This window comes from Peromyscus leucopus, chromosome 1 (genome assembly GCF_004664715.2).
Source record: "Peromyscus leucopus breed LL Stock chromosome 1, UCI_PerLeu_2.1, whole genome shotgun sequence".
Taxonomy (NCBI): Eukaryota; Metazoa; Chordata; class Mammalia; order Rodentia; family Cricetidae; genus Peromyscus; species Peromyscus leucopus.
Genome location: NC_051063.1, coordinates 176,171,563 through 176,197,591, shown reverse-complemented (window position 1 = coordinate 176,197,591; position 26,029 = coordinate 176,171,563). Strand labels below are relative to the sequence as shown.

At 51.1% G+C, this 26,029-nt stretch overlaps 1 protein-coding gene across 7 annotated transcripts in view; it reads left to right on the top strand.

Annotated features, from left to right (window-relative positions):
* Positions 1-444: 444 nt before the first annotated feature.
* Positions 445-26,029, top strand: part of Zc3h4 (zinc finger CCCH-type containing 4) — a 38,650-nt gene continuing 13,065 nt past the window's right edge. The window contains exons 1-9 of one of the 7 annotated variants that reach the window (XM_028854909.2): positions 445-507; positions 1,790-1,970; positions 17,921-18,140; positions 18,427-18,537; positions 21,696-21,915; positions 22,822-22,973; positions 23,540-23,636; positions 23,730-23,869; positions 24,840-24,950. In XM_028854909.2, the coding sequence (XP_028710742.1) occupies positions 1,795-1,970; positions 17,921-18,140; positions 18,427-18,537; positions 21,696-21,915; positions 22,822-22,973; positions 23,540-23,636; positions 23,730-23,869; positions 24,840-24,950 (1,227 nt within the window). In that variant the 5' untranslated portion in view covers positions 445-507; positions 1,790-1,794. Of the gene's footprint in view, positions 508-1,789; positions 1,971-2,084; positions 2,246-3,399; positions 3,462-3,505; positions 3,720-17,920; positions 18,141-18,426; positions 18,538-21,695; positions 21,916-22,821; positions 22,974-23,539; positions 23,637-23,729; positions 23,870-24,839; positions 24,951-26,029 lie in introns of those variants that run through there. The other 6 variants (XM_037202045.1, XM_037202047.1, XM_037202046.1 and 3 more) reach the window with 6 other exon arrangements.

Genomic DNA, 26,029 nt, shown 5'->3' with positions numbered 1-26,029 from the left:
CTTTCGAGAATCGTTTCTCTCCTTTCACCGTGTGGGTCAGGAGAACCTTGAATTTCTCATTTTTCTGCCTCTCCTAACCCCCACCACCCACCGTCCCCCGGTGCTGCGGCTACAGGTCAGAGCCATCGCAATCGGTTCTACCCGGTGCTGGGGATGAAGCTTTGGGTTTCACGTATGCCTGGAACTAAGCACGGCCAACTGAGCCTTTTCCCCAGATCCTGGCCCTAAATCTCTGATCTTACGCCAATTGAGCCTCAGCCTTCGGCTTCAGTCTCCATCTATAAACTAGGAGCATCAGTTTAGGCAGGTGGTGAGGGTCAAAAGATTTCCTTAGTGGTTTAAAGAACCCTGAAGATTTCCACTACGCCTGGCACAGCCAGGCCCCGCCCTTCTCGCCCCCAGGATGACGTCACCACACGAGTTATGTAGTGACGTCATCTCCGGGCCGCCTCTGCTCCAGCCCCTCTTCGGAAACGTCCGACTCCTGGGACCAGTCTCCGGCTTTCGGTTAAATTTTTTTCCCTCCCATTCTCCCACCTAAAACTTTTGGCTCTTCCCGCCTTCCTTCAAACTAGCAATTTTCGGTTCTTCTCGCTTGCTCTGGGGCGAGTTTCTGAAAGTCATTTACTCTTTGAGTTAATTAATCGCCTTTCCAGCCCCACCCGTTCAGCTCGTTCGCTAATGCCTATTCGCTCGGCTCGATTTATTCCAGCTACTTCCGCCTCTTGCCGCGAGCCCTTCACTGACTTCGGCTCTTTCCGGATTATCTCAAGTCCTTGCGCGCGCGCTCGCAGGGGGGGGGGTGCTCTCCAATCCCGAAGCGCTTCGGCTATTTCCGGCTCTCGGTGCCTTCTCCAGGCCCACCCCCACGACCACCCTCGGTTCTTGAGGTGGGCCTTTGAGCCGCTTCCCGTTCCTCCCGTGACCTAGCTCTCTCCCTTCGGCTCTTTCCGGGCTTCGTCCGGCCTCTCGGGTTTGGCTCAGCGGCACTCGGCTCTTTCCGTCTCCCCGCCGCCTCGCCCTTCCGCTTCGGCTCTTTCCGCCCGCTCTCGGGCGGGCCGCCGCCTCTGCCCTCCTCCACGTGACGCGGCTCCGGCCTCTCAGTCTCCCCCCCCCCCTCCACGCCCTTCCTCCCGCCTCGGCCTGGGTGCTCGTCCCGGCCGTGCCGCCATTTTGTGTGAATTCCCGAGCGCGGCGGGGGCCGGGCCGCTGGGGCCTCGTCTAGGGCGGACGGGCGGGCAGAGAGTCGGCCCCTCTCCGCAGCCCGTCCCCTCTCCTCCCTGGTTTTTATTTATTTTTCACCACCCCCCTTTGCTCGCTCTCCTCCTTCCCCCCTTCCCCTCTGCTTGCTCCGTGGCGCGCGATCCGCGCTAATTACACCCAACCACCCACCAGTGTCCGTGCCCGCCGGGTCTCCGGCCTCGGGGGCCCGCGCGTGTGTCTGTGCGTGTCCGCGTGTGTGTGTGTGTGTGCCTGTGTGTCGGGAGGGAGCCTCACGCCCCGATGAGGGTCCCGTGCCCGTGAGCGAGCGAGCGAGCGAGCGATCGCAGGGGCCGGGCTGCGGAGAAAGCAGGCGGCGGGCGGCCTCGCCGGCCGGGGCCCAGGCCGCGCGGCCTCGGCGGAAGTCGGCTCAGAGGTGATTCCGAAACCGAAAAACAACACCACCACCACCAACAAAAGCGCCCTGGATAGTTTTTATACCGTAGACATAGCTGAAGTGTGCCCCCCACCCCTCCCGCCACGCCCAAGCAGTCCTTTCCCGTGCATTAACACCCCCTCCCCCCCAAAGGAACGATGGAGGCCGCGCCCGGGACCCCCCCGCCGCCGCCATCAGAGTCGCCGCCGCCGCCGCCGCCATCGCCACTGCCATCGCCGCCGCCATCAACGCCTTCGCCGCCTCCGTGTTCCCCCGACGGCCGCGCGGCCACCCCGCACCTCCTCCACCACCGCCTCCCGCTCCCTGACGACAGGTCAGGCCCCCCGGCCTGGGCCGGGCAGCGTCCCCCGGGGAGGGGGGAGGAGGAGGAGGAGGAAGGGGACGGCCGCCATGTTGGGCCGGGCCGCGGCGGCGGCGGCGGCGGAGGAGGAGGAGGAGGAAGGGCGGGGTCGGTGGGTGTCTCTAACTCGCTCGCTCTTTCTCGCTTCGCTTTCTCTCCCGGCCTCATGCGTTGCCCCCCCTCGCGGCGTTCGCCCGCTCTCCCTCGCTCCCGCTCTGTCTTTTTTTGGGCGCCATGCTGAGGGGAAGGTGAGGAGGCGCCCCCCGGAACCCCCCGCGCCCGCCGGCCCGTCCGTCCGTCCGCCCGCCCGCTCGCCCGCCCGGGGCACGGGCCGCCGACGGGGTGGGCTTGCCGAGGCCCGCGTCAGGCTCCTCGGCCGCCCCTGCGCTCGGAGCCGGCCGTCAGCGGCCCTGTCGCCTGGCTTCGGGGAAGGCTCTGGGGGAGGGGCCCCCGGATTCTCTTGTTTTAGGGGGATCGCCAGCTTACAGCTCCTCTCTTAGGGGTTCGGAGTTGGGGGTCTTCCCAGTCCCTGACAGTATCCTTTCTCCTGGGGGAGGTTATATTCCCTGCCCACTTTGGATAGGTACCCGAATCTTAACGCAGGCAGAGAGTTGGGGGTTCGGATCAGCCTTCGCTCCAAGCTTCTGTGGAGGGCTCCTCAGGATGGGGTCCTCTTGTGCACATTTTTTTGGCGGGAGGTATTTTCTAGTTACTCTAGAAGGCAGGCAGGGAAGGGGTGCATCTCCAGCTCTTTTGATGAAAGCTCTTGACCTTTTTTGGAAGCCCTGGTTTTTTTCTCAGCGCCCCCCTCTCTTTTGGTAGGTAGGTGACAGTGGTGGAGGGTCCTTAGTCCTAAGCCTTTTTATTGTTTTTATTTTTGCGGGGGGGGTTGAAGGTTGCTTTCGCTGCTGTGGATGGGAGAGGAAGTTGACCACCGCTTTCCCCTGGGCATCTCCCCTGTTAGGGTAAAATGGGGTGCGATTGCCTCTTCGGGAGCAAAGGAGGTCTCCTTGTACTGTGGCAGGACGTGAACTGTGGCGCCCCTTGTCCTTTATTAAGTGCGAAGTGGGTTCCCCCACGCCCTTCTCTGGCGGGTGATAATGGGGCAGCCCCGCGCGTTTTCAGGATGAGGTTTGGGGCCCTTTTGGCCCTGCTGGAGCCTAAGGGTGTGGGGTAAGGGTTTGCTGACTCCTGGGGGCTGCAGTGAGTAGGTCTGAACAAGAAAGGTGGGTTTCCGTGGGCAGGAAAGCCAGTCTTGCAGGCAGTGGGGGGTGGGGTGGGGTGGAGAATTCGCTGGACAGATGGCTCGCAGCCGCCTGGGGAATCGCAGAGTACCCCTCCAGACAAGGGTCTCAGCCCTTTATCCCACTCCCAAGTCCTGTTTTCCCTTTCTCCTTCACAGACCCTCCTTTGCCTTTTAAAAGAAATGGCACCCACATTCAAAGACACAGGTGCAGCAGTTTGGTGAGCTTTTTACTTTTTTTTTTTTTTTTTTTTCTGTTTTGTTCTAATTAACTGTATCGTCCTGGGAATCGCAGCCCTTCGCAGCCAGACTACAGTTGAAGGAAATAAACAGAGTAGCGGAGGTCTGTTCGCTAAGCCCACGGTGGGTTTCCAGGCCCTCTGGGGCAGGTGCCTTACTCAGAGGTGCTTACAAGCTTTATCCGACCTCTAAGGAGTTCTCTTATGTCAGAAGTGTATGTCTTACAATGGGTTGGGATGGTAAGTAGCCTCTTTTATTGAGTAATTCAATTATCTCCCTCTTTTAGTCCCTTTCCTGCCTGCTTCCTCCTCGCCTTTAGACCAAAGTGATGCTTGAGAGTGGATTTATTATGTTCAAATCAGGATTCTAACCCTATTGAGCCCTTTTAGACTTGCACATCCTTTCAGTGTTTAATTTTTAAAATTTGATGTACACAGTTTTCTTTAAAAAAAAAAAAAAAAAGTGTTACTGTAACATGACAAAAATCCATGGAAAAGGCCCAGTATGTTTTCAGACCCTTGGTGCCCCTCTTTCCAGATCCACCCATTGCTTTGTCTCCAGCCTTCATGTCAAAGTGGCTACTTCAAGTGTAGGAGACAAGCTTACTGATTTGGTTTCTACTTCTATTCAAGTTAAGGTCACATCCCTTGTCCTTCCCAAAAAGACTGTTTCAAGCAGGTCCACTTTCCTTATTTTACTCGAATGTTTCTTACAGTGATAGACATTTAAATTGAGCAAGTCATTTGTAAAGTACTGTCTAAGCACAAAATGTATCTGTAAACTGTGTCAAACCCTGATCTCTCCTGTCTCCACTGCTCTTTGTTCGAAAGCACATGCCTGACCGTGAAAAGTTGATGTAAAACGTGTTACACGCCCAGTCATGTTGGAGAGAACACCTCCCGCCCTCAGTGCCCCCTCACCCGACACATACAAGTTAAAAAGAAACATCGACCACAAAAGCAGCAGCAGTGACTTGCGGGACCTAACCCTGTCCTTCTAATGTGTTTACAAGCATCAGTTCTTCTGTTAAAAGACAAAAACACGGTGACGTTCCATGTCCCCTGGCCCACTGTTGGTCCCTGAGGTACTTTGTTAGGGAAGTCTTCTCACACACGAGCCTAGCCCCTTCCAAAGGAGCCTGTTGCCCTCTGCGTTCTCAGGAGAAGTGATGGCCACCCGCACTTGAGCATGTAAGCTGCAGTTTGCCAGGCCACTTGTTTTCTTCCTTTAATGTAGTCACAGTTTGACCTGCCATGCAGTGGTGGTCTGATGTATAATCAGTTGTCCGAGGAAGGAAGACGTTTCCATAACATGCAGTATTCCTGCACAAAATGTCTAAAGCACGAACTCAACACACTGTCCAGTGCGCTGGGTCAGCTGGAAAAAACATGTGAAGGTTCCTCCCTCCCATCTTGTGTAAAATTCCTCCTCTAGGAGCTCAGAGCAGAAACTGGGTGCCAACCGATAACCCTTCCAGTCCACGGGTTTAGGATTACTTTGTTGTAAAAGGATGTTTAAACTTTAAAAATAAATGTTAGAAGGAAATGGAATTCCTTTTGTAAATGAAAATTTTAGCAGTCATTTGCTGAACTTGAAAATGTTTCCTCCAAACATTTTAAAAAGCTCTTAGGCATGTCCACACAAGAGTTTGTTGTTTTGTTTTTGTTTTGTTGGCAAAGGAGACCCCAATATGAAGTCAGCTGTGTTTAGGTATTCCTTATTTTTGAAATGTCACAGTAGTACCTTTTTTTTTCCTCCCTAAACTGATGTACCAGTATTAGCTAATAATGAAATTAATGGATGTTGCAAAAGCAAAAGAAAAGGGTGTCACTTGGAATCCCTGATTTTAACAGCAAAGCATATATATGTGTGTATATGTATATACATACATACATTGTAACCTTGGAAGTTTTTGTTTCCTCTGGATGAAAAGTTGAATTTGAAAGCAAGTCAGAAATCTCCCAGTAGGAGCACAATGGGCTTTGACCATGACAGTGTAGATGCTCCAAGTCAGGCCTTCACACCCCGCGTTCTCCAGTTTACTCCTCCAAAGAGAGGGCGATTGATTCCGCATAAGAGCTTTCTAACTCCTAGTCTATCTTCTAGGGCTTTCCTTCATTTACTCTAAGGTTTAGATTTTTTGATTCTTGATAAGACAATTTTCTGGAAGTAAAGTTAGCTGTTTTAGAAAATCATCCATGTGGCTTTGCCTTATTCAGGAAGACTTATCCCTAGGGGAAATTGTGTGGGAAATAAGGCCACCCTGACTGCTCTGCCTGGCAACTTAGAAGTGAAATGTATGGCTCCTGAGTTTGAGTGTTTCCATATAGTTGAACTCTAGGACCGGTTCCTAGGCCCTGGCACTGCCTCCACCCCTGCCCACCCAGTGTTCTTGAGTCCTTTACCTTCCCTGTGGGCTGTCTCAGAACCACCTCAGGTTCTTCACTGTTCTGTGGCATCCCTAGAAACCTTTTTCTTTCTTTCTTTCTTTCTTTCTTTCTTTTTTTTTTTTTTTTTTTTGGTTTTTCGAGACAGGGTTTCTCTGTGTAGCTTTGCGCCTTTCCTGGAACTCGCTTGGTAGCCCAGGCTGGCCTTGAACTCCCGAGTGCTGGGATTAAAGGCGTGCGCCACCACTGCCCGGCCCCTAGAAACCTTTTTCATGGAGGTGATGTTTAGGGATTCATTTCCAGTGACTGCCTCTGTTGAAAGTCACTGATTAAACTGTCTCCAGGTATCTGGATAGCTTTAAGTCAAACCAAATTCAGGGAACCTACATGTAGTCCATGTGGATGGAATCTTCTAGTAGTGCCAGAGTGACTGGTTCTGCCCTGCTATGGGATCTTAAGTGATAGGCTTGAGTTGAGCCAGGCCCTTGGCTGTGCCTCGCCACTGCTGGGGTGCACAGCCAGGATGAGAGGGAAACAGGAAGGTTGCAGCATTCTGGCAGTTACTACTTGCTGATTGCTTTGAGGACCTGAAGGAGCAGCCTGCTCCTTGGCAGAGGTAATGGAGGAAAAGGTCTGGAGTCAGTTACATAATTAAGGCCTCATAGACTATGGCAAGCTGCCTGTTTGGATAAGTTAAGGCAAAAAATGAACTTGCTCAAAGGGAGCCAAACTTTGCAGCTCTGGCTTTCCTAGTTTCAAGGCCTCGTCTGCTACAAAGCTCTGTTGCGTTTGTGAATGTTCTGGGCACACTGTTAGACCCAGTGCAGCATTAGTAGTGGTCGTGCTGTGTGGTGAGGTGAGGCGTGCTGTGTGGTGAGGTGAGGCGAGGCGGGTTCAAAACCCACTTCAGGCACATTGCCCCCAGAGGTGATTTTTGAGCTGGTGTAACAAATGAAGAAGACGTGACCTGTTGTTGGTTGGTGCTGTTGCAGCTCTATCGTCCTAGAGAGAGTTTTTCATTGACAGGATGGAGGTTGTCTGCTAGGAGCAGCTGGTTTCTCCTGGCCAGGCTGCTCCTCCCGATAGGGAGCCTCCTCACTGTTTCCCTGCTTCAGCTCCCTGTGTGTCAGGCAGGCGGTGACATCTCTGAACGCTGGAGGTGGCAACAGGATGTGAAGGAAGAGTGGGTATTTGGAAGTCGCTGCTGCTGTTCAGGGCTGGTGCCCACTCCAGCACCAGTGCCCACTTGTCAGGGTCACCACAGGCCAGTGGGCACTGCCGAGCACCTACACAGTGGCTGCGGCTCAGTGCCTCTTCCTTACCAGGAGGAAATTCCAAATAGAGCGCTGGCAGCCTGTGCATAAATAGAAGCAGGATGTGTGCGACTGAGGGAGGTTTACTCATCCTGCACCTCTTAGGTTCGGGCAGCTTTTTAGTTGAAAGGAGCCTGTGGGGGACTGAAGTCGACGGAAGCCATCTTGTGGCTCTTGTTGTTTCACAGTGCTTGTTGTGGATGCTAAAATGGTCCTGCTGTCTTGAGCCGGTGCCTGCTGTACTGGCATGTGTTTGCCTTCGCAATTAAGAGTGGAATGAGTCAGCGTTCCCGCTGAGGTTGGCCCCCTGAGAACCAGGAAGCTGGGGATCCAAAGCCAACCCTCGCTCTCATCCCCACCTCCTCGCTCTGCTTCAGCCACCCCTTCCTGGTCTGAATCTCTGAAGGCCAGGCCTGCTGGATTCCAGGGTCTGTCACCCCTTGTAATTTGACTGAGTCCCTGAGGGTTATGCTTATTCAGCAGCAAGGCTTGTCCTACATGTTGTGCCTAAATAATTGCTTCAGAGGAAAAGCCATTGCATATATAAAAGCAAGCACTTGTTTTTCCTTCTCAGAGTTGAGGATCAAACCTAGGGCCTTGTGCTTGCTAGGCAAGCGCTCTACCACTGAGCTAAATCCCCAACCCCCTTGTCCCGCATTTTGATTGGAACAGAAATGTTCGATTGTTCTGTTTTGTTTTCAGTACTAGGGGAGGAAGGCCCAGCACCTGCTAGATGTTTGCTCTACAACAGAGCTGCATCCCCAGCCCTTGGTTGTCATTGTGTTTTGTTGTGAGACAAGGTCTCACAGTTTAGTCCATACTGGCCTCCAACTCTAAGTGATGCTCTTCCTTAGACTTCAGGATGCTGGGATCACAAATGCAGCCAATATGCCTGGCTAGCCCTTAGTATTTGTTGATTTGGCTGGGTTTTTTTTTTTTTTTTTTTTGGTTTTTCAAGACAGGGTTTCTCTGCGTAGCTTTGCGCCTTTCCTGGAGCTCACTTGGTAGCCCAGGCTGGCCTCGAACTCACAGAGATCCGCCTGGCTCTGCCTCCCGAGTGCTGGGATTAAAGGCGTGCGCCACCACCGCCCGGCTCGATTTGGCTGGTTTAACAAGAGAGGTTCTCTCACAGTATTCCTTGCTGGCATAGAACACTGGCCATCTTACCATACTGAGTCCCATTTACCGCAGCCCTTCTGCCTCTGCCTCTGCCTCTGCCTCCTAAGTGCTGGGATTGCAGGTGTGTTCCACTGTGCCCTTTGGCTTTTTGACACTGGGTCTCAGTTTGTAGCACAGCTGTACCTTTGTGAGTAGAAAGGTCAAAGGGTGATAACCATCAAGCCCTGCTGCAGACTTCCCACAGGAGCTCCTTAACCTTTGGTGGGAAATCAGCAATAAGATCTAGTCACGGAAAGCGCTGGAGGCTGTATGTGACAGACACTGTCTCCCCACAGTGCTGTCCTGAGTCTGCTACAGTACTCCTCTCTTTCCCACTAATTTTAAAGTGTGTGTGTGTGTGTGTGTGTGTGTGTGTGTGTGTTGGCATGTTTACATCGGTGCAGTAGTTATTATACCTACTTGGGGGCTGGGAACTGTTCAGGTTGTCTAGATGAGCATTTAGTGTTCTTTGTTTTGCTTTTCGAGACAGGGTTTCTCTGTGTAGCTTTGTGCCTTTCCTGGAACTCGCTTTGGAGACCAGGCTGGCCTCGAACTCACAGAGATCCTCCTGCCTCTGCCTCTCAAGTGCTGGGATTAAAGGTGTGCGCCGGTGAGGGGGGGGAGTGGGGGGGAGTTGCATTTAGTGTTCTTAACCACTGAGCCATGTCTTTAGTTTTCTCTGTTTTGAGATGGGGTCTGATTCTACAGTTCCGGCTGGCCTTAACCTTGAAGTAGTCCTTCTGCCTCAGCTTCCCAATGCAGTGGTATAGTACTTTTTTGTTGTTTTGAGACAGGTTCTAAACTCAATATATAGATCAGGTTGGCCTCAAACACAGAGATCTGCCTGCCTCCACCTCCCGAGTTTGGGATTCAAGGCATGTACCACCATACTCACCGTACCTCACACTGGTATAGTACTCTTCACACTGTAGGATATGATCACTAGTGTTCTATGAAGTCGAGTAATTGATGTGTCTTCATATCAGACAAACATCAGAAGAGGGTAGAAAGAAATGTAGTTAAATGAAACTTCCTTTACATTTTACACAAAATGTAAAAGGAGCTATATATAGGTCAAGGGCAGAAAGTTTGAGCCTGGCATGATGATCAGGCCTACAGTCTCAGCTTCCTGGGAGGCTAAGGCAAGAGGATCACAAGGCCTGCCTGAGCTAAGCTCATGGGTGCCTGAGTAACTTTAGCAAGACCCTGTCAAGATAGAAATAGAAAAGGGAACTGGCTAGGGATGTGGCCAGGGGTGTTTTGCTTGCCTGGCATGTACAAAGTGCTGGGTTCCATTCCCAGCCCCAGTACTGCAAAAAAAGAAATTGAAAAAAAGAAAAAGAAAACAAAAATTGAAAGCCGTTCATCTAGTATAGGACTTTGCAGACCTTTGCCCTTGTCCCAAGTCAGTTTTTATAGGCCAACTTTATCAGCATAGCCATGCCCATCTGTATTATCCTCAGTAGCAAATGGCAGAGCTGAGAAATTGAGACAGGGACCATGTGACCTGCAAAAAGCTGACAGTATATACTCTGGGCCTTTGACCAGGCTTGCTGGCCTTTGTACACAGTGGCCACAGTATGTTTATGTGGGAGCAGATGGGAAGTGCAGGTATGGCAAGTAAAGTTGGTCCTGCAGAAGTGGACATCACTGTCAGCCTCCCAGACTGCAGAGGGTCCTATCATCCTTGTGTTCTGTGCCTGGGCATGTAGAGATCCAGGCTCAAGCTTTTCAGCTGCAAAGTAGATGGATGGATTCTTCCTTTTTGAAGTACTGGGGATTGAACCAAGAATGTTCTAGACAAGTGCTCTACCACTGAGCTATATCTCCAGCCCTCATAGATGGGATTTTGATTCATGAGAAGTAACCAAAGTCTTCCTGAGGCCCAGCTCTAGAAGTGATCACAGTAATACATCCTTCTGTGGCCTAACCCCAGGCAACTGGGGCCAGACTCTAGAGTTGCTTGACTAAATGTCCGCTGTAGGTGGATAATTGCCCTCCTCATTTTCTTAAGAGACAGCGGGGCTTAGTTTTCCTTAGGACACCACCTTACAGCGCACCAGCAGACAGCTATATGCAATTAATTGCAGCTCTCCAGAAGTCTTTAGTGTGTGTGTGTGTTTTGTTTTTAAGATTTATGTCATGTCTGAATGTTTTGGGTACAGCATGTGTCTGCCTGCTGCTCCAAGAGGGCATTAAAATTCTTGGAACTCCCAGCACTTGAGAGGCAGAGGCAGGTGGATCTCTGTGAGTTCAAGGCTAGCCTGGTTTGCAGAGTGAGTTCCAGGACAGCCAGGGCTACACAGAGAAACCCTGTCTCAACCCCCAAAGCAAACAACAACAAAAAGCCCTAATTCAGTGGTTAAGAGAACTTGGTGTTTGTTCAAAGAACCTGAGTTCTGTTCCCAGCATCCACATCTGATGGTTTACAACCACCTATAACTGGGGTATCTGCCACCTTCTGGCCTCCACTGGCACCCACACAGATGTGTACAGGTACATATACATACACATAAATAAATAAAAAAATTTTTTTTAAAGTCAAGTTGGGTGGTGGTGGCACAGCCTTTAATCCCAGCACTTGGGAGGTGGAGGCAAATGGATCTCAGACCAGGCTGGTCTACAGAGCGAGTTCCAGGACAGCCAAGGGTACAAGAGAAACCCTGTCTCAAAAAAACCAAAAAAAAAAAAAAAAAAAAAGTCAAAGGCAGGGCCTATGGCTCAGTGCTAGAATGCTTTAGAATGCTTGTCTAGTATGTACAAGGCTCGGTATATTAGGTGGCAGAGTTGGTTCCCCTAAAAAATTATAAGGGGGAGGCTTTCTTCAGATTAATTAGACATGTTAGACATTTCTTTCCTGAGTAATGGGAGTGAGGTAGCCTTGCCGTCCAACCGTCCGAAGCTCCTAAGCTGCTATCCGGTGGCTAGCAAAGGGTGTGATAGTTCCTGAGGGTCGTCTTCTCAAAGAGCCGTCTGTCTTGGCTGCTTGCCAGCTGGTGGGAGTCAGACAATAGCTACTCCCACAAAGGAAATGGCAACTTTGTATCTGGGAGCTTCCTCTGGGCTAGCTTTCTTGAGCAGTTGATTTTGAAGCTTCGTCGTTGACGAACCGCAACGTGGGGGCTGCGGCTTGGGATTACAAGTGTGCACTTCCTTAGGGCACTTAGAAAATTCCCTCTTTTGGTTTTGCATTGCTTGCTTATCCCCTTTTCCCAGCCCAAGACTATGTCTTACTCTGTAGTAAAGCTGTCCTGATCTGATGGAGGGTCAGATCCTGGATTCTGACAGCTTGCATTACCAGAGGCAAGAGCCTGTCCCTGCTACACCATCTCACTGGCCCTCCTACCTCATTTTGACATTTCTTGGAATACTGTCATTTCATCCACTTCATATACATGTTGCTTATTTTGTCTGTTTAATGAATTATTCCTGTATAAGACGATTTCTGGTTATCTAAAGGCTAGAGATTAAGGGCTAGCCTTTGGGGTCAGAGTTCTGATTTCTAATTCTGTTTCTTGCTGTGACCCTATAGGCAGATTTCTTTCCACTTCTTAGCCTCAGTTTGCTTGTCTGTAAAATGGAGTGAGCAGTGCGGACTGCCTTCAGACTGCCCAGGACCCCAGGATACAAGAAGTAGGTCAGAGAAATGTTGCCCAGCCCTAGCTTGTCATATTTGTTCCTTCCCATTTTTTTCAGTGTGTCTGTGTGTGTGTGTGTGTGTGTGTATGGTTTTTTTTGTTTGCTTGTTTTGTTTTTCCTGAGGTAGGATTTCTCTGTGTAGTTTTTGGAGCTTGTCCTGGAACTTGCTCTGTAGACCAGGCTGGCCTTGAACTCACAGACACCTGCCTGCCTCTGCCTCCCAAGAGTGCTGGCATTAAAGGAGTGTGCCACAATGCCTGGCTAAGGATATGCATGTATACTGAAAACCTCCATTATTCTTAGCAAAATTAGTAGTTAGCCATTAAGTGCTTGAAATACCCAGTCTCGGTTCAGTCTGCTTGGACGTCCCTTGTGTGGCATGCTGTAGGTGGTTCAGATCCATGCCCTGGCATCAGGAGGTCTCTTTCTTCCTGTGGTTGGTGTGTGCCAGTGGTTCATCTGGTTGTCACAAGGCAGGCATGTTACCATGGAGATGGCATGACATCACAGAGCAGGTTATGATTGTGCCTACAAATGCCAAGGGGAGGGCAGCAGAGCCCACTTGCTCTTGGTTTCTGGTTGATGAACTGGGTAGTAAGGACACTGACAAACATGTGTGAGGTGCAGAGGCTTACTTCAGGGCTCTCCTAGCTCTGCAAAGCCCTCAGTGCTGTCCCCCTTGGCTGCTGCACCACTTCCTAGATCAAAGGAAGGTCATGGGTCGGGGAGGGAGGCTTCTTTAGTTATGAGCCCAGGCCAGCTTTCTAAAGCAGAGGCTCTGGGCCTTGCTTCCTAGTGCCTGACCTGTCCTACAGGGCCGGGCCAGGATCCTTGACTTCTGCACTTAGGCCTGTTGTTAAGCATTTGAAAAGGCAGCGCCTCCTTAAATTTTTGTGATTTTTGTCCCCAGTTAATGGGTCATTAAGAGCCTACCTAGGCAATTTGTTGAGAGTCCGGTCAGTTAATGATCATAACCCCGACCTTCACATTAACCTAGCAGCCTCATGAGCTTCAGGTAATAGCCACTGTTCCATGAGTTTTCACTTCTGTTTTGTGGTGTGGTGTCTCTCTCTCCCCCTCTTCCCCCCATGTAAACCAGAGCCACAAGCTCCTGGCTTTCAACTTGGTCCAACAGTCTTTATCTATAGAGTTGCTGAGAGCTACAAGATTCCTTGTCCTGTGGGGTCTTTGTCTTTTCTACCAAGCTTGAATTGGTCCCACTGTCCTCTTTGTTAGTTCTGCATGTCTTTTTTCTCTTGGTCAGACATTCTGAGGCTTTGTGGTCCCATGTAGATTAGTTGAGGAAATGGAGTCAGCAGGTTTGGTTGAGAGAGGATGGCCACAATGAAATGGTCACTTGTTGGCGGGCAGTCAGCAATGTCCCCCAAGAAGAACTGGCTGTCGCTTCCACCCATGCCTGTTCCCCAGGTCACATGCCAACTCTTTCAGGCTTCTCCAAGTTGTGTGCTCTGGTACTACTGTTTTATCTTGTTCTTTGGGTTCTGGTTTTTGAGACAGTCTTGTGTAGCCCAGGCTGGTCTCAAAGTTGCTCTGTAGCTAAGGATAACTTTTTTTTTTTTTTTTTTTTTTTTGGTTTTTTTCAAGACAGGGTTTCTCTGTGTAGTTTGGTGCTTGTCCTGCAATCTTGCTTTGTAGACCAGGCTGGCCTCAAACTCACAAAGATCTGCCTGGCTCTGCCTCCCGAGTCTGGGATTAAAGGTGTGCGCCACCACCGCCACCTGGCCAGCTAAGGATAACTTTGAGCTCCTGATGCTACTGTCTCATCTGGTGCACTAGCTCCTTCTTGGACCAAGTGTAGCTTCTACTCTATTGCTTACTGCATAGCTGCTCTTTGTTCAGGGCTTTGTCTGTTGTCATTTAATTTCCCACTCTCGAAAGGCGTGTAAGGCTGTCTCATTGTCCAGGTGAGAGCCCATTCTAGGGAAGAGGCAGAGCTGGTTGTGTGTCACTTGGTCTGGAGGAAGTCTTGTTCCATCCCTGAGCTGCTTGGAAACCCCAGATCTCCTTACTGAGTGCTTTTGGGAAGCCCATGCTGTATGAGTTGGCAAGCTAAGGACCCTGGGGGGGGGGGTTTGACCCAGGAGGTGTTTCTTAGACTGGGCATCTAGGTGTATTCTTTGACCAAAGAGGAGCTTCAGTGAGCTCCAAAAATGGAAACTTGGAGGCTTTGTTCAGGAGGTTGGAGGCAAAGCTGCAGGAAACGAGGTGTTGTCTGTCCTGTTCCCATTTCTATCTGCTGGCCAGGCAGTGTCCTGGGATGGCTGGTTCTTGTCTTTAGGGGTCCTGGAAGTGGCTCCAGCCGCAGGCAGGCAGGCAGGCAGGCAGGCAGGCAGGCAGGTGAACTGCTAGTCGAGGCTGGGGAAATAACACAGTCTCTGCAGCCCAGCTGTGGAGTTTTTCCCCTGAGCACCTGTCTCAAGAGGGTTTGGCAGGGCTAGATTGAAACTATTAGTGCAGTGGGGCTTCTCCCACTTTTCTTGGGGGATTATGTCACAGTCTATTAAGCGTGTTCCCTCGGTATTTAATCCCACTCTGACAGGATTTTTCTGGCAGCCTGTTAAAGTGCCATTTCATGAACCTGCCAGCTGTTTTCTGTCCCTGGCCCTAGGGACATCCACCCTCTCCTGGTGGCTTCCTTCCTGTGTAGTGAATAGTCTGCAGGAAGTAGTCAGACCTGATACTCACACAGGCCTCTTAGCTGGGAAGGCATCTGCAGCATGGTGACCGTGGCAGAGATCATATAGGCCTCTGGGGGCTGAGGGCAGAGCACAGCTGAGTGTCGAGACTCACTAGGCAGATGTAGTGACCAATCCAGTGTCGCCTTCCCAATGCCTCTTCTCAGTCACAAGCAGTTTTCTATTTATTTTTTATTATTTTGTCATTTTTGAGACAAGATGTTGCTCTGTAGCCCAGGTTGGCCCTGAACTAGAGATCCTTCTGCCTCAGCCTCCTGAGTGGGATTCTGCATGCACAGATTGCCATGCCTAGCTAGATTTTCAAAAAATTTCTGTTTTTAAGGGTCTCTCCATTCAAGGGAAACAAAGTTTTAAGCATGTGTTGGCCCATTTTGTAGAAGCTTGTGCATGTAGCTCTTGCTGAGCCCAGATTTGCCTGGACCGGTTAGCAACACTATTGGGGAGAATGTTGGGCTGCCGTCTTTGTAGGGTGGAGAAGCTTCTGGAAGGAGAGCTGTATGATTCTTGATGACAGTTAAGGTTCATGATAATCTTGTCACACGTCCCCAGGGTGTTAGAAATGGGACACCTTCATCAGAGCCAGCTGTAGCATGGGGACAGAGTGGAAAGCCTCACCTGATCCTGGGCAAGTTACCTGCATAGCCCTGTGCCCAGTGACCTATCCAAGACTGCCAGATGGGCTGAATTTCACGTGGTTCCTGCCGTTTTCTTACAAGGAAATTGCGGGAAAGGAGGTAGTCGGGTACCCATGCCCAAGACCATTAGCTTTCCTTCACAGGGAATCCCAGCCTGCCTGGCTCCAGCTGCTGCTAACCTCTGCTGGTTCTTCCTCTTTCTCTGAGGCGTGGCCCTGGCCCACCCACAGTATTCCCATCAGAGATACTCGGTGGCTTTGCTCTCATCACCGCTGGCCAGTGGCCATGTCACTGACTAACAGCCTCTTTCTCGAGACAGAACCAGTTTTCCTAGTCAGGTTTCCCCACTGCCTCGGGTCCTGAGCCGAACCTGCAGAGTGCCTCACTTGACAGGAACGCTTCTCTGTGCCCTGCCCCATCCAGAGGTGGCTGTGCCTTCTCTGCAGGTGGGGTCCCACAGCTGAGCTGCTTCACTGGGAAGCCTCTGAGGTACACAGGCCTCGCTCCCCACCATGGTTGCCTTTGACAGAGCGTTAGGAGCTCACGCCTGCCGTCTGAGTGTTGTCCTTGACCTCCGCTTTGTGTGTCTCTGGGGCCAGGCCTCTTGGATGTTGAGCCACGCCTGGCCCTTTTGAACTGGGCTCTAAATTAATTAGAGAGGCGCCTCTTGAAGCTGGGAACGGGCTGTGGAGGGCTGGGGAAAGAGGCTCTTGTTTCCCTTGGAGCCCTTACGACCCTCAGGGCTCCCAAGTGGTTATTTCCTCCTTCTACAAAGCCGCTTTGGAGGGCTGTTCCCTGTTCCCTCTTCTTTGGTTAGCTTTTTCCCGGCCTATTGAATTTTCTAAAAATTATTTTTTGGTGTGGTGTGGGATAGACGCTAAGCAAGTAGCCCAGGCTAACCTTCAGCCTGCACTCTTCCAGGTTCAGCTTCAATTCTCTTACTACTATTACCATATAATCTCTTTTTGACCCTTATTAGTTGCCGTGTAAGGGACTTGTGTGCTCATTCAAAGACCTTTCTGCTGTCATTTATGCAGAACATTTATGAGGGAGCTATAAACTAATTTGTGCTTGTTTTGTTTGTTGTTTACCCTTTTTTTTGTGTGATTGTTTCTCTGTGTAGCGTTGGCTGTTCTGGAACTCACTCTGGACACAAGGCTGGCCTTGAGCTCTGAGAGATCCACCTGCCTCTGTCTCCCCAGTGCTGGGATTAAAGGCGTGCGCCACCACTGCTCATTTGTTTGCCTTTTGAGAGAAGTTGTCTGTAGCTCTGGCTGTCCTAGAACTCACCATGCAGACCAGGCTGCCCTGAATCTCACAGAGATCCTCCTATCTCTGCCTCCTGAGTGCTGAGATTAAAGGCGTGCGCCACCACGCCTTTTTTTTTTTCTCCCCCAGGCAGGGTCTCACTGTATACTTTTGCTGGCCTGGTACTGTAACCTGGCCTCAAACTCAAAGAGATCAGCCTGCCTCTGTCTGCCATGACACCCAGCTAAATTGAAAAGATTTTTCCAGTCTCCCAACTCCTATACTTAGCAACATCTGTGTCTGTGGGTCTGACTTGAACATTGGACTCCTTTCCCACCTGCTGCTTTTCTTGACCCTCCCTGACCCCGCCTATAGATACCTGCCCCCTCCCCACAACTGTCCATAACTATTTAGATGAGTTGGGTGACTCATAGCTTGTTAGGTTAGGAGAGTGCTTTTACTTTTCAAAGCGCTGAGCACTGAGTGACATGCGAAAAGTGCCTGAGAGGGGTGGGAAAGGGTACCTAGAGTCAAGGTGAGGGAGTCAGCTGGGAACAGGATTAGCTAAGGGAGCGCTCAGCAGCAGTGGGACCTGACTCTACCCTCTGGTCCCTAATGGAACAAGTTCAGTTTGCTGTGTATCTCCACATACCAGAGTGTGTGAGTTGGGGTTCCCTGCAAACGAACTTCGGTGGTCTAGTAGGTCTCAGTAATGCTGTGTAGAAGAGCTTTGTGGGAGCTGGGCAGCAAGGCCACTCAGCCTGTAGCAGTCAGTACCCAGGAACACATTCCTCAGCTCAGTGGCCACAGGACCCTACTGCTTTTCTGCTGAGAGCACTTAGGCTCTGGAATGGTGGGGAATCCTGAAGTAGGCTTGTCCCTGTGTGAGCACAGTACCTTTCTTTTTGTTTACTAGTGGGGGTTTTGTTTTTTCGTTTGTTCTTTGTTGTTTTTGTTTTTGAGACAGGGTCTCACTATGTAGCTTTGGCTAGCCTGGAACTCTTTTGAAGACCTGGCTGGCCTCAAACTCAGAGGTCCTCCTGCCTCTGCCTCTCCAGTGCTTGGATTAAAGGCGTGCTGTATCACACCTGGCTTAGGCTGGCTTTTTATTAATTTTTTGAGTGCTAGGACTGGGACTCAGGGTCTTGTGTGTTAGGCAAGCGCCCTCCCGCTGAGCTGTGCTCCCTGCCTGCTGGTGATAACCTTTACCTCTTGTGACCCAGGATGAGGGTTGGCCCTGTACCTCCCGGGGCTTGTCCCAGCCACTAGAGCTGTACCCACCTTCAGAGCCGTCACAGGCCCTGCAGGCCCCGAGTTCACAGTGGTTTGGGGTTGGTTCGCAGGGAAGATGGTGAGTTGGAAGAGGGCGAACTGGAAGATGATGGGGCTGAGGAGACCCAGGATGCCCCTGGTGGACAAGAGCGGAGTCGGAAAGAAAAGGGGGAGAAGCACCACAGCGATTCGGATGAGGAGAAGTCTCACCGGAGACTGAAGCGGAAGCGGAAGAAGGAGCGGGAGAAGGAGAAGCGGAGGTCAAAGAAGAGGCGGAAATCCAAGCACAAAGTAGGTCCCTGAGGGTTCCCCACACACCGGTCCACTGCTGGCCCAGAGCCCACCTGCACGCCCAGAGGCACTCTTAGGAACAGCCTTTCCTAGCATCCGGGGCCTGAGGACAGTTGATCAAGTCTGGAGCTTATGCTCTGTTGCTGTCGAGTGCCCCCAGGTGAGGAGTTTTCAGGCAGAGCGCAGAGCCTTCCAGGCACACTCCAGCATTGTTTGTCCTGGGGCTGGCTGTGCCGGGGTGACCGCCAGCAGCAGCAGCCACTCAGGGCGCCTCCTCTCATTGCAGCGCCATGCTTCTTCCAGTGATGATTTCTCGGACTTCTCAGATGACTCCGATTTCAGCCCCAGTGAGAAGAGTCACCGCAAGTACCGGGACTATAGCCCGCCATACGCACCGGTGAGTGACACTGTCACATGCATTCTGGAATGGGACAGGTGGATGGTAGCCCAGGGACAGTGGGTATTGTTTTCATCCCTGTTTGATGGTTGAGGACACAGAGAGTTGGAATGTATGGGTTTGAGTCAGGGAAATGGCTTTCTCCACAAGGCCTGCCCCTGAGTCTCCCCCATGGCTTGGCAGCACTCAGTACGTCTAACTCATCCGGGTCATGGATGACTGCTTTCCGCTGTTCATAAGTGACCTTTTGTGGGAAATTGGCAAGAGAATGAAGTGGCCAGTAGAGTAAATTATCTCCAGGGCTGCGCAGTTAGAAGTTAAATACCCCATTACAACTCCGAATTCAACCATAAATTTACATCTTTTGTCCGGTGTGTGTATACTTTCTCTTTCAAAAAACCGTGTAAGGAAAAACAAGGGCTGGGGATGCAGCTCAGTGGTGTAGTGATCGCCTTAGTGCTCATAGCCATGGACCACTGCCGCCACTACTACCACTAAGCAATGGAAAATAAAAACAAGCAGGCAATGGGGACACGGACTAGTAACCCAGGACTGGGAGGTCCGAGGCAGGAAGATCAAGAGTTGGAGCCCAGAAGCTGGAGAAGTGGCTCATGGTTAGTGCATGCATTGTTTTTGCGGACGATGCAGCCACTGTGTGGTAGCTACGACTGTGTGTGCCTCCAGGTCTGGGAGATGTGGCCTCTGGGTACTGCATGCACGTGGTGCACGTGGTACATGCGTCAAAACACTCACACATATAAAAATAAATAAGTAGAGTTTGTCTTAGGGTTTCTGTTGCTGTGAAGAGACACCATGACCATGGCAACTCTTATAAAAGAAAATATTTAATGGGGTGGCTTACCATTTCAGAGGCTTAGTCCATTATCATCATAGGGGCCATGCTGGAGATGAGAGTCATCAGCAGGCAAAAGGAAGTGCATTGAGACACTGAGTGTAGCTTGAGCATATATGAGACCTCAAAGCTGGCCTCCACAGTGACACACTTCCTCCAATAAGGCCATACCTACTCTAACAAAGCTGCTCCTCCTAATTGCCACTCCCTGTGAGCTCATGGGGGCCAATTACATTCAAACCACCATAAAGTTGGAGCCCTGCCTGACCTATACAGCAAAACCCTGTCTTTTAAAACCATGGGCTTAGGTGGGGCAGTGGTGGTGCATGTCTTTAATCCCAGCATTCAGGAGGCAGAGGCAGGTGGATCTCTGAGTTCGAGGCCAGCCTGGGCTACAAAGGGAGTTCCAGGACAGCCAGGGCTACACAGAGAAACCCTGTCTTAAAAAAACAAAGAAATAAAAGTAAATAAATAAAACCATATGCTAGGAAGAGTGTGATGGCACCTTTTTAAATTAAAAAACATTATTTTATGTGTTTGTTTTTCTGTATGTCTGTCTGCACCATATGTATGTCTGGTGCCAGCAGAAGCCAGAAGAGTGTCATAGTCTCTGGAACTGGAGCTACTTACAGTTGTGAGTCTCTATAGGTCAAAGAGCCATACTCCAGTTCCTGGAAAAGCAACCAGTGTTCTTAACTGCTGAGCTGTCTCTGCAGCCCCATGATGGCACTTTTTAAAGCCTTTCCTGTGGCAGCATCCTGCACCACTGCAGATGGCGGAGGGTGTGGTCCAGACTGATTTGTGCAGAAGGGCGTCTTCTCCATGCTAGGGGATGGTTTGGTTATGACCCTGAGCTTGAGTGCCTGTGTGTCCGCGTGTCTGCGTCTTACATTTTCCTTTTTCAGTTGAGCCTGGCCATCACTGAAGTGTTGCACACGTATGCCACAGTGTTCCACCCGTGAGTGGGTGTTGTCACATTAGTGTCCGCTGGTCTTCCTTGCTTGGCTTAGTTTCCCCAGCTGGTTGCAGTGGGCTTGCTGTTCCAGTGCCCCACGCTCCCTAGCCCTGTCACCAGAGCCACCACACCCTCCATTTCATAGCACCTGGGTCTACCTAGCTTTTCCTTAACAGGATACTGAGAGGTTCTTTATTGTGTTTTCAGTTTTGAGACCAAAGCTTTACTTTGTTGCCTAGGGCAATCTGTTTTGTTTGTTTGTTTGTTTTGTGAGACAGAGTTTTTCTGTGTAACAGCCCTGACTGTCCTGGAGCTCACTTTGTAGACCAGGCTTGCCTTGAACTCACGGAAATCCACCTGCCTCTGCTTTCTGAGTGGTGGCACCACCGTCCCACATCCTAGGGCAGTCTTGAACTCCTAGGCTCAAGCAGTTTTTCTGACTCAAACCTCCTATGTGGATGGAACTGCAGACATGGGCCATCACACCCTGTCTTAGCAATGTGGATTTAATTAAAGCCAGGTATGATTGTACAGGCCTATAATCCCAACACTTGGGATATGGAGACAGATCAAGAGTTCCAGGCCAGGATGGAACTCCCAGGCACTGGGGAGGCAGAGGCACGCAGATTTCTGAGGGAAGGTCAGGGCAGCCTGGTCTACATAGTGAGTTCCAAGACAGTCAGGGCTACACATAGAAACCTTGTCTTTTTTGTTTGTCTGTCTGTCTGTTTGAGACAGGGTTTCTCTGTGTATCTTTGGCTGTCCTAGAACTTGCTCTGTAGAGAAACCCTATCTTGAAATCCTCTCCCCTCTTCCCCCTCCAAAAAGATAGTGTTTCTGGCCAGGCTGGGCTACATAAGACCCAGTCTCAGAATAGTAAAGTGTTTTCATTGCTTATAGCTTGCATTGCTAAGGTGGGCCTCATTGTCTAAATGCTACACTTTGTCTGTTCACCTCTTGAAAGGCATCTTGGGAAGTGTCTTTGGAAATAGCAGTCTGCTATGGCCGTGGTAGGCCATTCATTGAAATCCAAGGCCCTAGGGAAAGCTTAGACAAGCTTGGACCCCTCCTCCTTCCTCCAGGCTCCTGCCCAGGCATGCCTGCTCTGCATCTTTGTCCCTGGTTCGCTAGGGTGGGCTCATGTTTCTCCTTTCCTTCCACATCTTGGCCCTTTTCTTAAAGACAACGGTGGGCCCATTGCTGTCCCCCAGCCTGTCAGGATATACAGGTCTCCAGAGAGGCCTAGAACCAGAGGTAAACCAGGGATGACAGAGATACCCAGATTCACAGGTTTTGAGGACTGAGGTGACCTCAGTGGCTCACCTTGTCCCCCCTGTCTCCTGACCCCAGTCCCACCAGCAGTACTCCTCATCACACAACACGCCCCTGCCCAAGAAGTCCTACTCCAAGATGGATAGCAAGAGCTACAGCATGTACGAGGACTACGAGAATGAGCAGTATGGGGAGTATGAGGGAGATGAAGAGGAGGACATGGGCAAGGAAGACTATGACGACTTCACCAAAGAGCTGAACCAGTACCGGCGTGCCAAGGAGGGCAGCCGGGGCCGAGGTGAGCCCTGCCCTTCCTGCTCCCCCCCCCCCCATACTTCTCCATGGCCAGTGTTGCTGTTGGGAGTGGAAATCTGCAGTCAGGGAGATCCCAGCAGCCACCCTGTACTGAGCCTCACCCTGTAGAGAGCCAGGCAGAGATGGCCAAAGTGCACAGAAGCTGGACACTCAGGGATAAGGACTAGGGTCAACCTTGGAACAACAGGCACAGAGCAGGGCAGCTAGTGTCTCTCATCTGGGCCAGAGTGAGGATGGCTGGTGGCCCCAGCTCTGCCTACTTCAGTCCTGGACTGTCTATCACCTGACTGACCATTTTGTTCATCTCTGAACTTTGTACTTCAGGAAGCTGGTGAACTTGTGGCTGGAGGCCTAGGGGAAGATGGGGGAGGGGAGGGGTTAACAACTCAGGCCATCTTCTAAAGCCAGAACAGACAACAGCTGGAGGAGGCTTCTAAAGTCTGCCAGCTCAGGTTCTTAGACTTATGGTCCAGGTTATTGTTGAAAGTGGCTGTCCATGTCTGCTCTGGGAGCAGGTTCTGCTTTGTGGAGACCACAGACTGGCATCCCCCAGGGGATGCAGTGGGCCACCCACATCAGTACAGTGAGAGGAGCCAGGTCACACTTGTTTATTACTGGCTTATCAGTCTTACCAGAATCTACAATAGACACCAAGACACTGCCTCTCTGCTCTCCCTAAGTCTTTAAAATCTGCTGGTATGAATCTCCCAGTTGGAACTAGCAACTTGTCCTGGCTTTTTAGCCACATAGGGCTGGTGGCTGCTGTCTTGCACAGTGCAACCATGAGTAGAAAGGTATCAGGAGGCCAGCTCGTGAGTGCAGGAGTTGCTGTGTGTCCAGGGTGCCGAGTGAGCCCCAAGTGAGGCTCACTATCTCAATCACTCTGCAGGTAGCCGAGGCCGGGGCAGGGGCTACAGGGGCCGTGGAAGCCGAGGAGGATCTCGAGGCCGAGGAATGGGCAGGGGCAGCCGAGGCCGGGGCAGAGGCTCTGTGGGAGAGCACCCAGAGGATGAAGAAGACTTGTACGAGGAGGAGATGGAAGTAAGGTTTTCTGTAGATCTTGGGATGTAATGTGACTACCAGGCTCCCTGGGCTGCAAGTACTGTGGGGGGGTGGGGAGGTGAGGAGGTGGGGGGCACTGTGAGACTAAGGTAGGAGGACTTGTGGTACCCCAAAGGAAAGGCTTTGAGACAGGCACACACATGTTTAAAAAGTTCCTTTTGGGGAAAAAAAAGAGAAAAAACTTGAGTGGCTGAAGCAGGAAAGGCACCAGATGGTAAACTACAAAAACCCTGACCTGAGGCAGGGCTTCTCTGAGTGTCTTCTAGAACGTCTCCTGCCTCTTGAGGCAGGCACGGGAGGAGTGTGCAGGACCCCTGCCACTCTGTCCCTGCCTTCTAAGCCCATGTTGGGGACCCATTTCTTGAAGTCCCACTGCTGTCCCTGGTGCCCAGAGGCCCTGTGCTTTGCTCTGCCCAGTGGTGTAAGAGTTTGAAGTGAGAAGGCCACAAGGGTAGGGCCTGGACTCCCCACCCCCAGGAAGCCACCCAGTGTTGGGTCAGCATTGTCGCCTGCATAACTCTTGTGCCCTGTCCTCTTGGATCTAGTATGGAGAGAGCGAGGAGCCCATGGGAGATGACGACTACGATGAGTACTCCAAGGAGCTGAACCAGTACCGCAGGTCCAAGGACAGCCGAGGCCGAGGTGGGCAAGGGCGCTGCAGGGACAGGCCGCCTGGGCTTCAGCAGCTGCTGGGCTTAGCATGGGGAGTCAAATCCCTTCTCTCCTTCTCCACAGGCTTAAGTCGAGGCCGAGGCCGGGGTTCCCGAGGAGGCCGAGGGAAGGGGATGGGCCGGGGCCGAGGTCGAGGCGGCAGAGGGGGAATGAGCAAGGGCGGGATGAACGATGATGAAGACTTCTACGATGATGACATGGGCGTGAGTACACTCTTGTGATCCGATGTGGATTTTGTTTGTTTCCCATTTCCTTTTCCTGTGGATGGGTGCTTTGCCTGGATGCCTGTGTCTGCAGCAAGTGTGTCCTTGGAGCTACAGAGGCAGTGAGTGCTCTGCGACTGGAGTTACAGACAGTTTGGAATGGCTGTGTGGTAGTTGGAATTGAACCTGGGTCTTCGGGAAGAACAGCCAAAGTTTTTTGTTATTGTTTTGTTTTGTTGTTGTCTTTTTTGAGTTAGGGTTTTTCTGTGTAGTCCCGGAATTCATTTTGTAGACCAGGCTGGCCTTGAACTCAGAGATCTGCTGAGCAGCCAGTTCTTTTTTTTTTTTTTCTGAGACAGGGTTTCTCTGTGTAGTTTTGGTGCCTGTCCTGGATCTCTCTGTGTAGCCCAGGCTGGCCTGGAACTCACAGAGATCCGCCTGGCTCTGCTGGGATTAAAGGTGTGCACCACCACAGCCTGGCAAGCAGCCAGTTCTTAACGCTCTTAATCAGTGAGCTCTCTGGTCCCTGTGATCTGATGTTTTAACCAAGGCTATTTTGGGGATTTTTGCTATTGTTTTCTAATGAGCCATTCTAAAATTGATCCTGTCCTATTTCCATCAGTCCCTTACCCAGGGGTTGAGCAGTGTTTACCAGTTCCCCAGAGGGATGCCCTGTTGATAAAAACCCTCTGTTTAAAACTACACTTTAGCAGTACTTGCAGCCATCTTGTTGAGTCTAAGGTGGAAAGGTTCTACAGGATTCATCCCGATGTTCCAGGAGAGTTTCCAAAAAGGCTGCCGGCCCCTCTGGGAGCAGTGTGTCCCACGCTGCACTTGGAGCTTGGGTGCCCGAGGTTTTCCAATCTGAGTTCTGCATTGCATGTGGGTGACTGGAGCTGTCTGCACCTGTCCTGCTCTCTTGTACACCGTATGTACTTCCCATCTCTCCTTCTCTAATCATTACTCCCAGGATGGCGGGGGTGGAAGCTACCGGCGGAGTGACCATGACAAGCCCCACCAGCAGTCTGACAAGAAAGGCAAAGTCATCTGCAAGTACTTCGTGGAGGGGCGATGCACTTGGGTAAGCAGCACCCTAGCACGTGTGGCCCACACGGGCGGGCTGCCACAGTGCACACTCTTGGGAAGAAGGGGAAGGATTGTGTGATGGCCTGCCCTTCTGGGCACCTCTGGGTCCCAGGAGACATCTGGGCAGCCTTACTTTCTTAGAAGTAAGAGGACTTAGAGCAAGCAAGATGATGTGTTGAGAGTGTGAGTTGGTAGAACTTTTTATCTAGTCTCTAGAGTCTCCCACAAATCTACAAGGATTAATCTGTTCTGATTATACTGTTGAATCTCAGGGTGTAACCCTGGCTGTCCTGAAACTCCCTCAGTAGACCAGTCTGGCCTCAAACTCAAGAGATCCACCTGCCTCTGCCTCCTGAGTGCTGGGATTAAGGGCATGCGCCACCACGCCTGTCCTGGAGAAGAATTATTAAAGACTCCAGGCAGAATCAGCCTCGACTTCAGAGTTGTGCAAGAGACAAGTGTGGTCACTTAGTTAGGACAGGCGGCTTGTGACTGTGATCCAAAGGCATGAGCACATGGCACATAGACCCGAGCGGTTCTGCTCCCATAGAAGTTAGAAAGAGATAGGTATTTCAAACAGACACGTTGTGTATAAAACAATCCTTATGACTCTGTTTGTCACTCAGCATGTCAGAGACTTCAAAGCTGCCACTTAGTCAGTGGCCCTCTGGGGACCTAGAGTCTTTCATACTTAAACATGTGGCATTTGGCTTGGGGGGGGGGGCACACACCTTTAATCCCAGCATCTGGGTGGCAGAGGTGGGAGGGTCTCTGTAGAGTTGGAGGCCAACTTGGTCTACAGAGCAAGTTCCAAAACAGTTAGGGCTACACAGAGAAACCCTGTCTCCAAAAAGAAAAGTTGGAGTAAGTACCTGCTTTTTGCCAGGTGTGTGGTTTAATAAGCTTAATCCCAGCACCCGGGGTACAGAGGCAGGTAGGTCTACATGTCAAGTTATAGGCATAGTGAGATCTTGTCTCAAAAGATAAAAATCTATTTTAATTGAAAAAGTATCCTGCCTGGAAGCATTGGGAGCCTCCTTTTCCCTAGGTGGTATGTTCTTGTCTGTGGTCCCT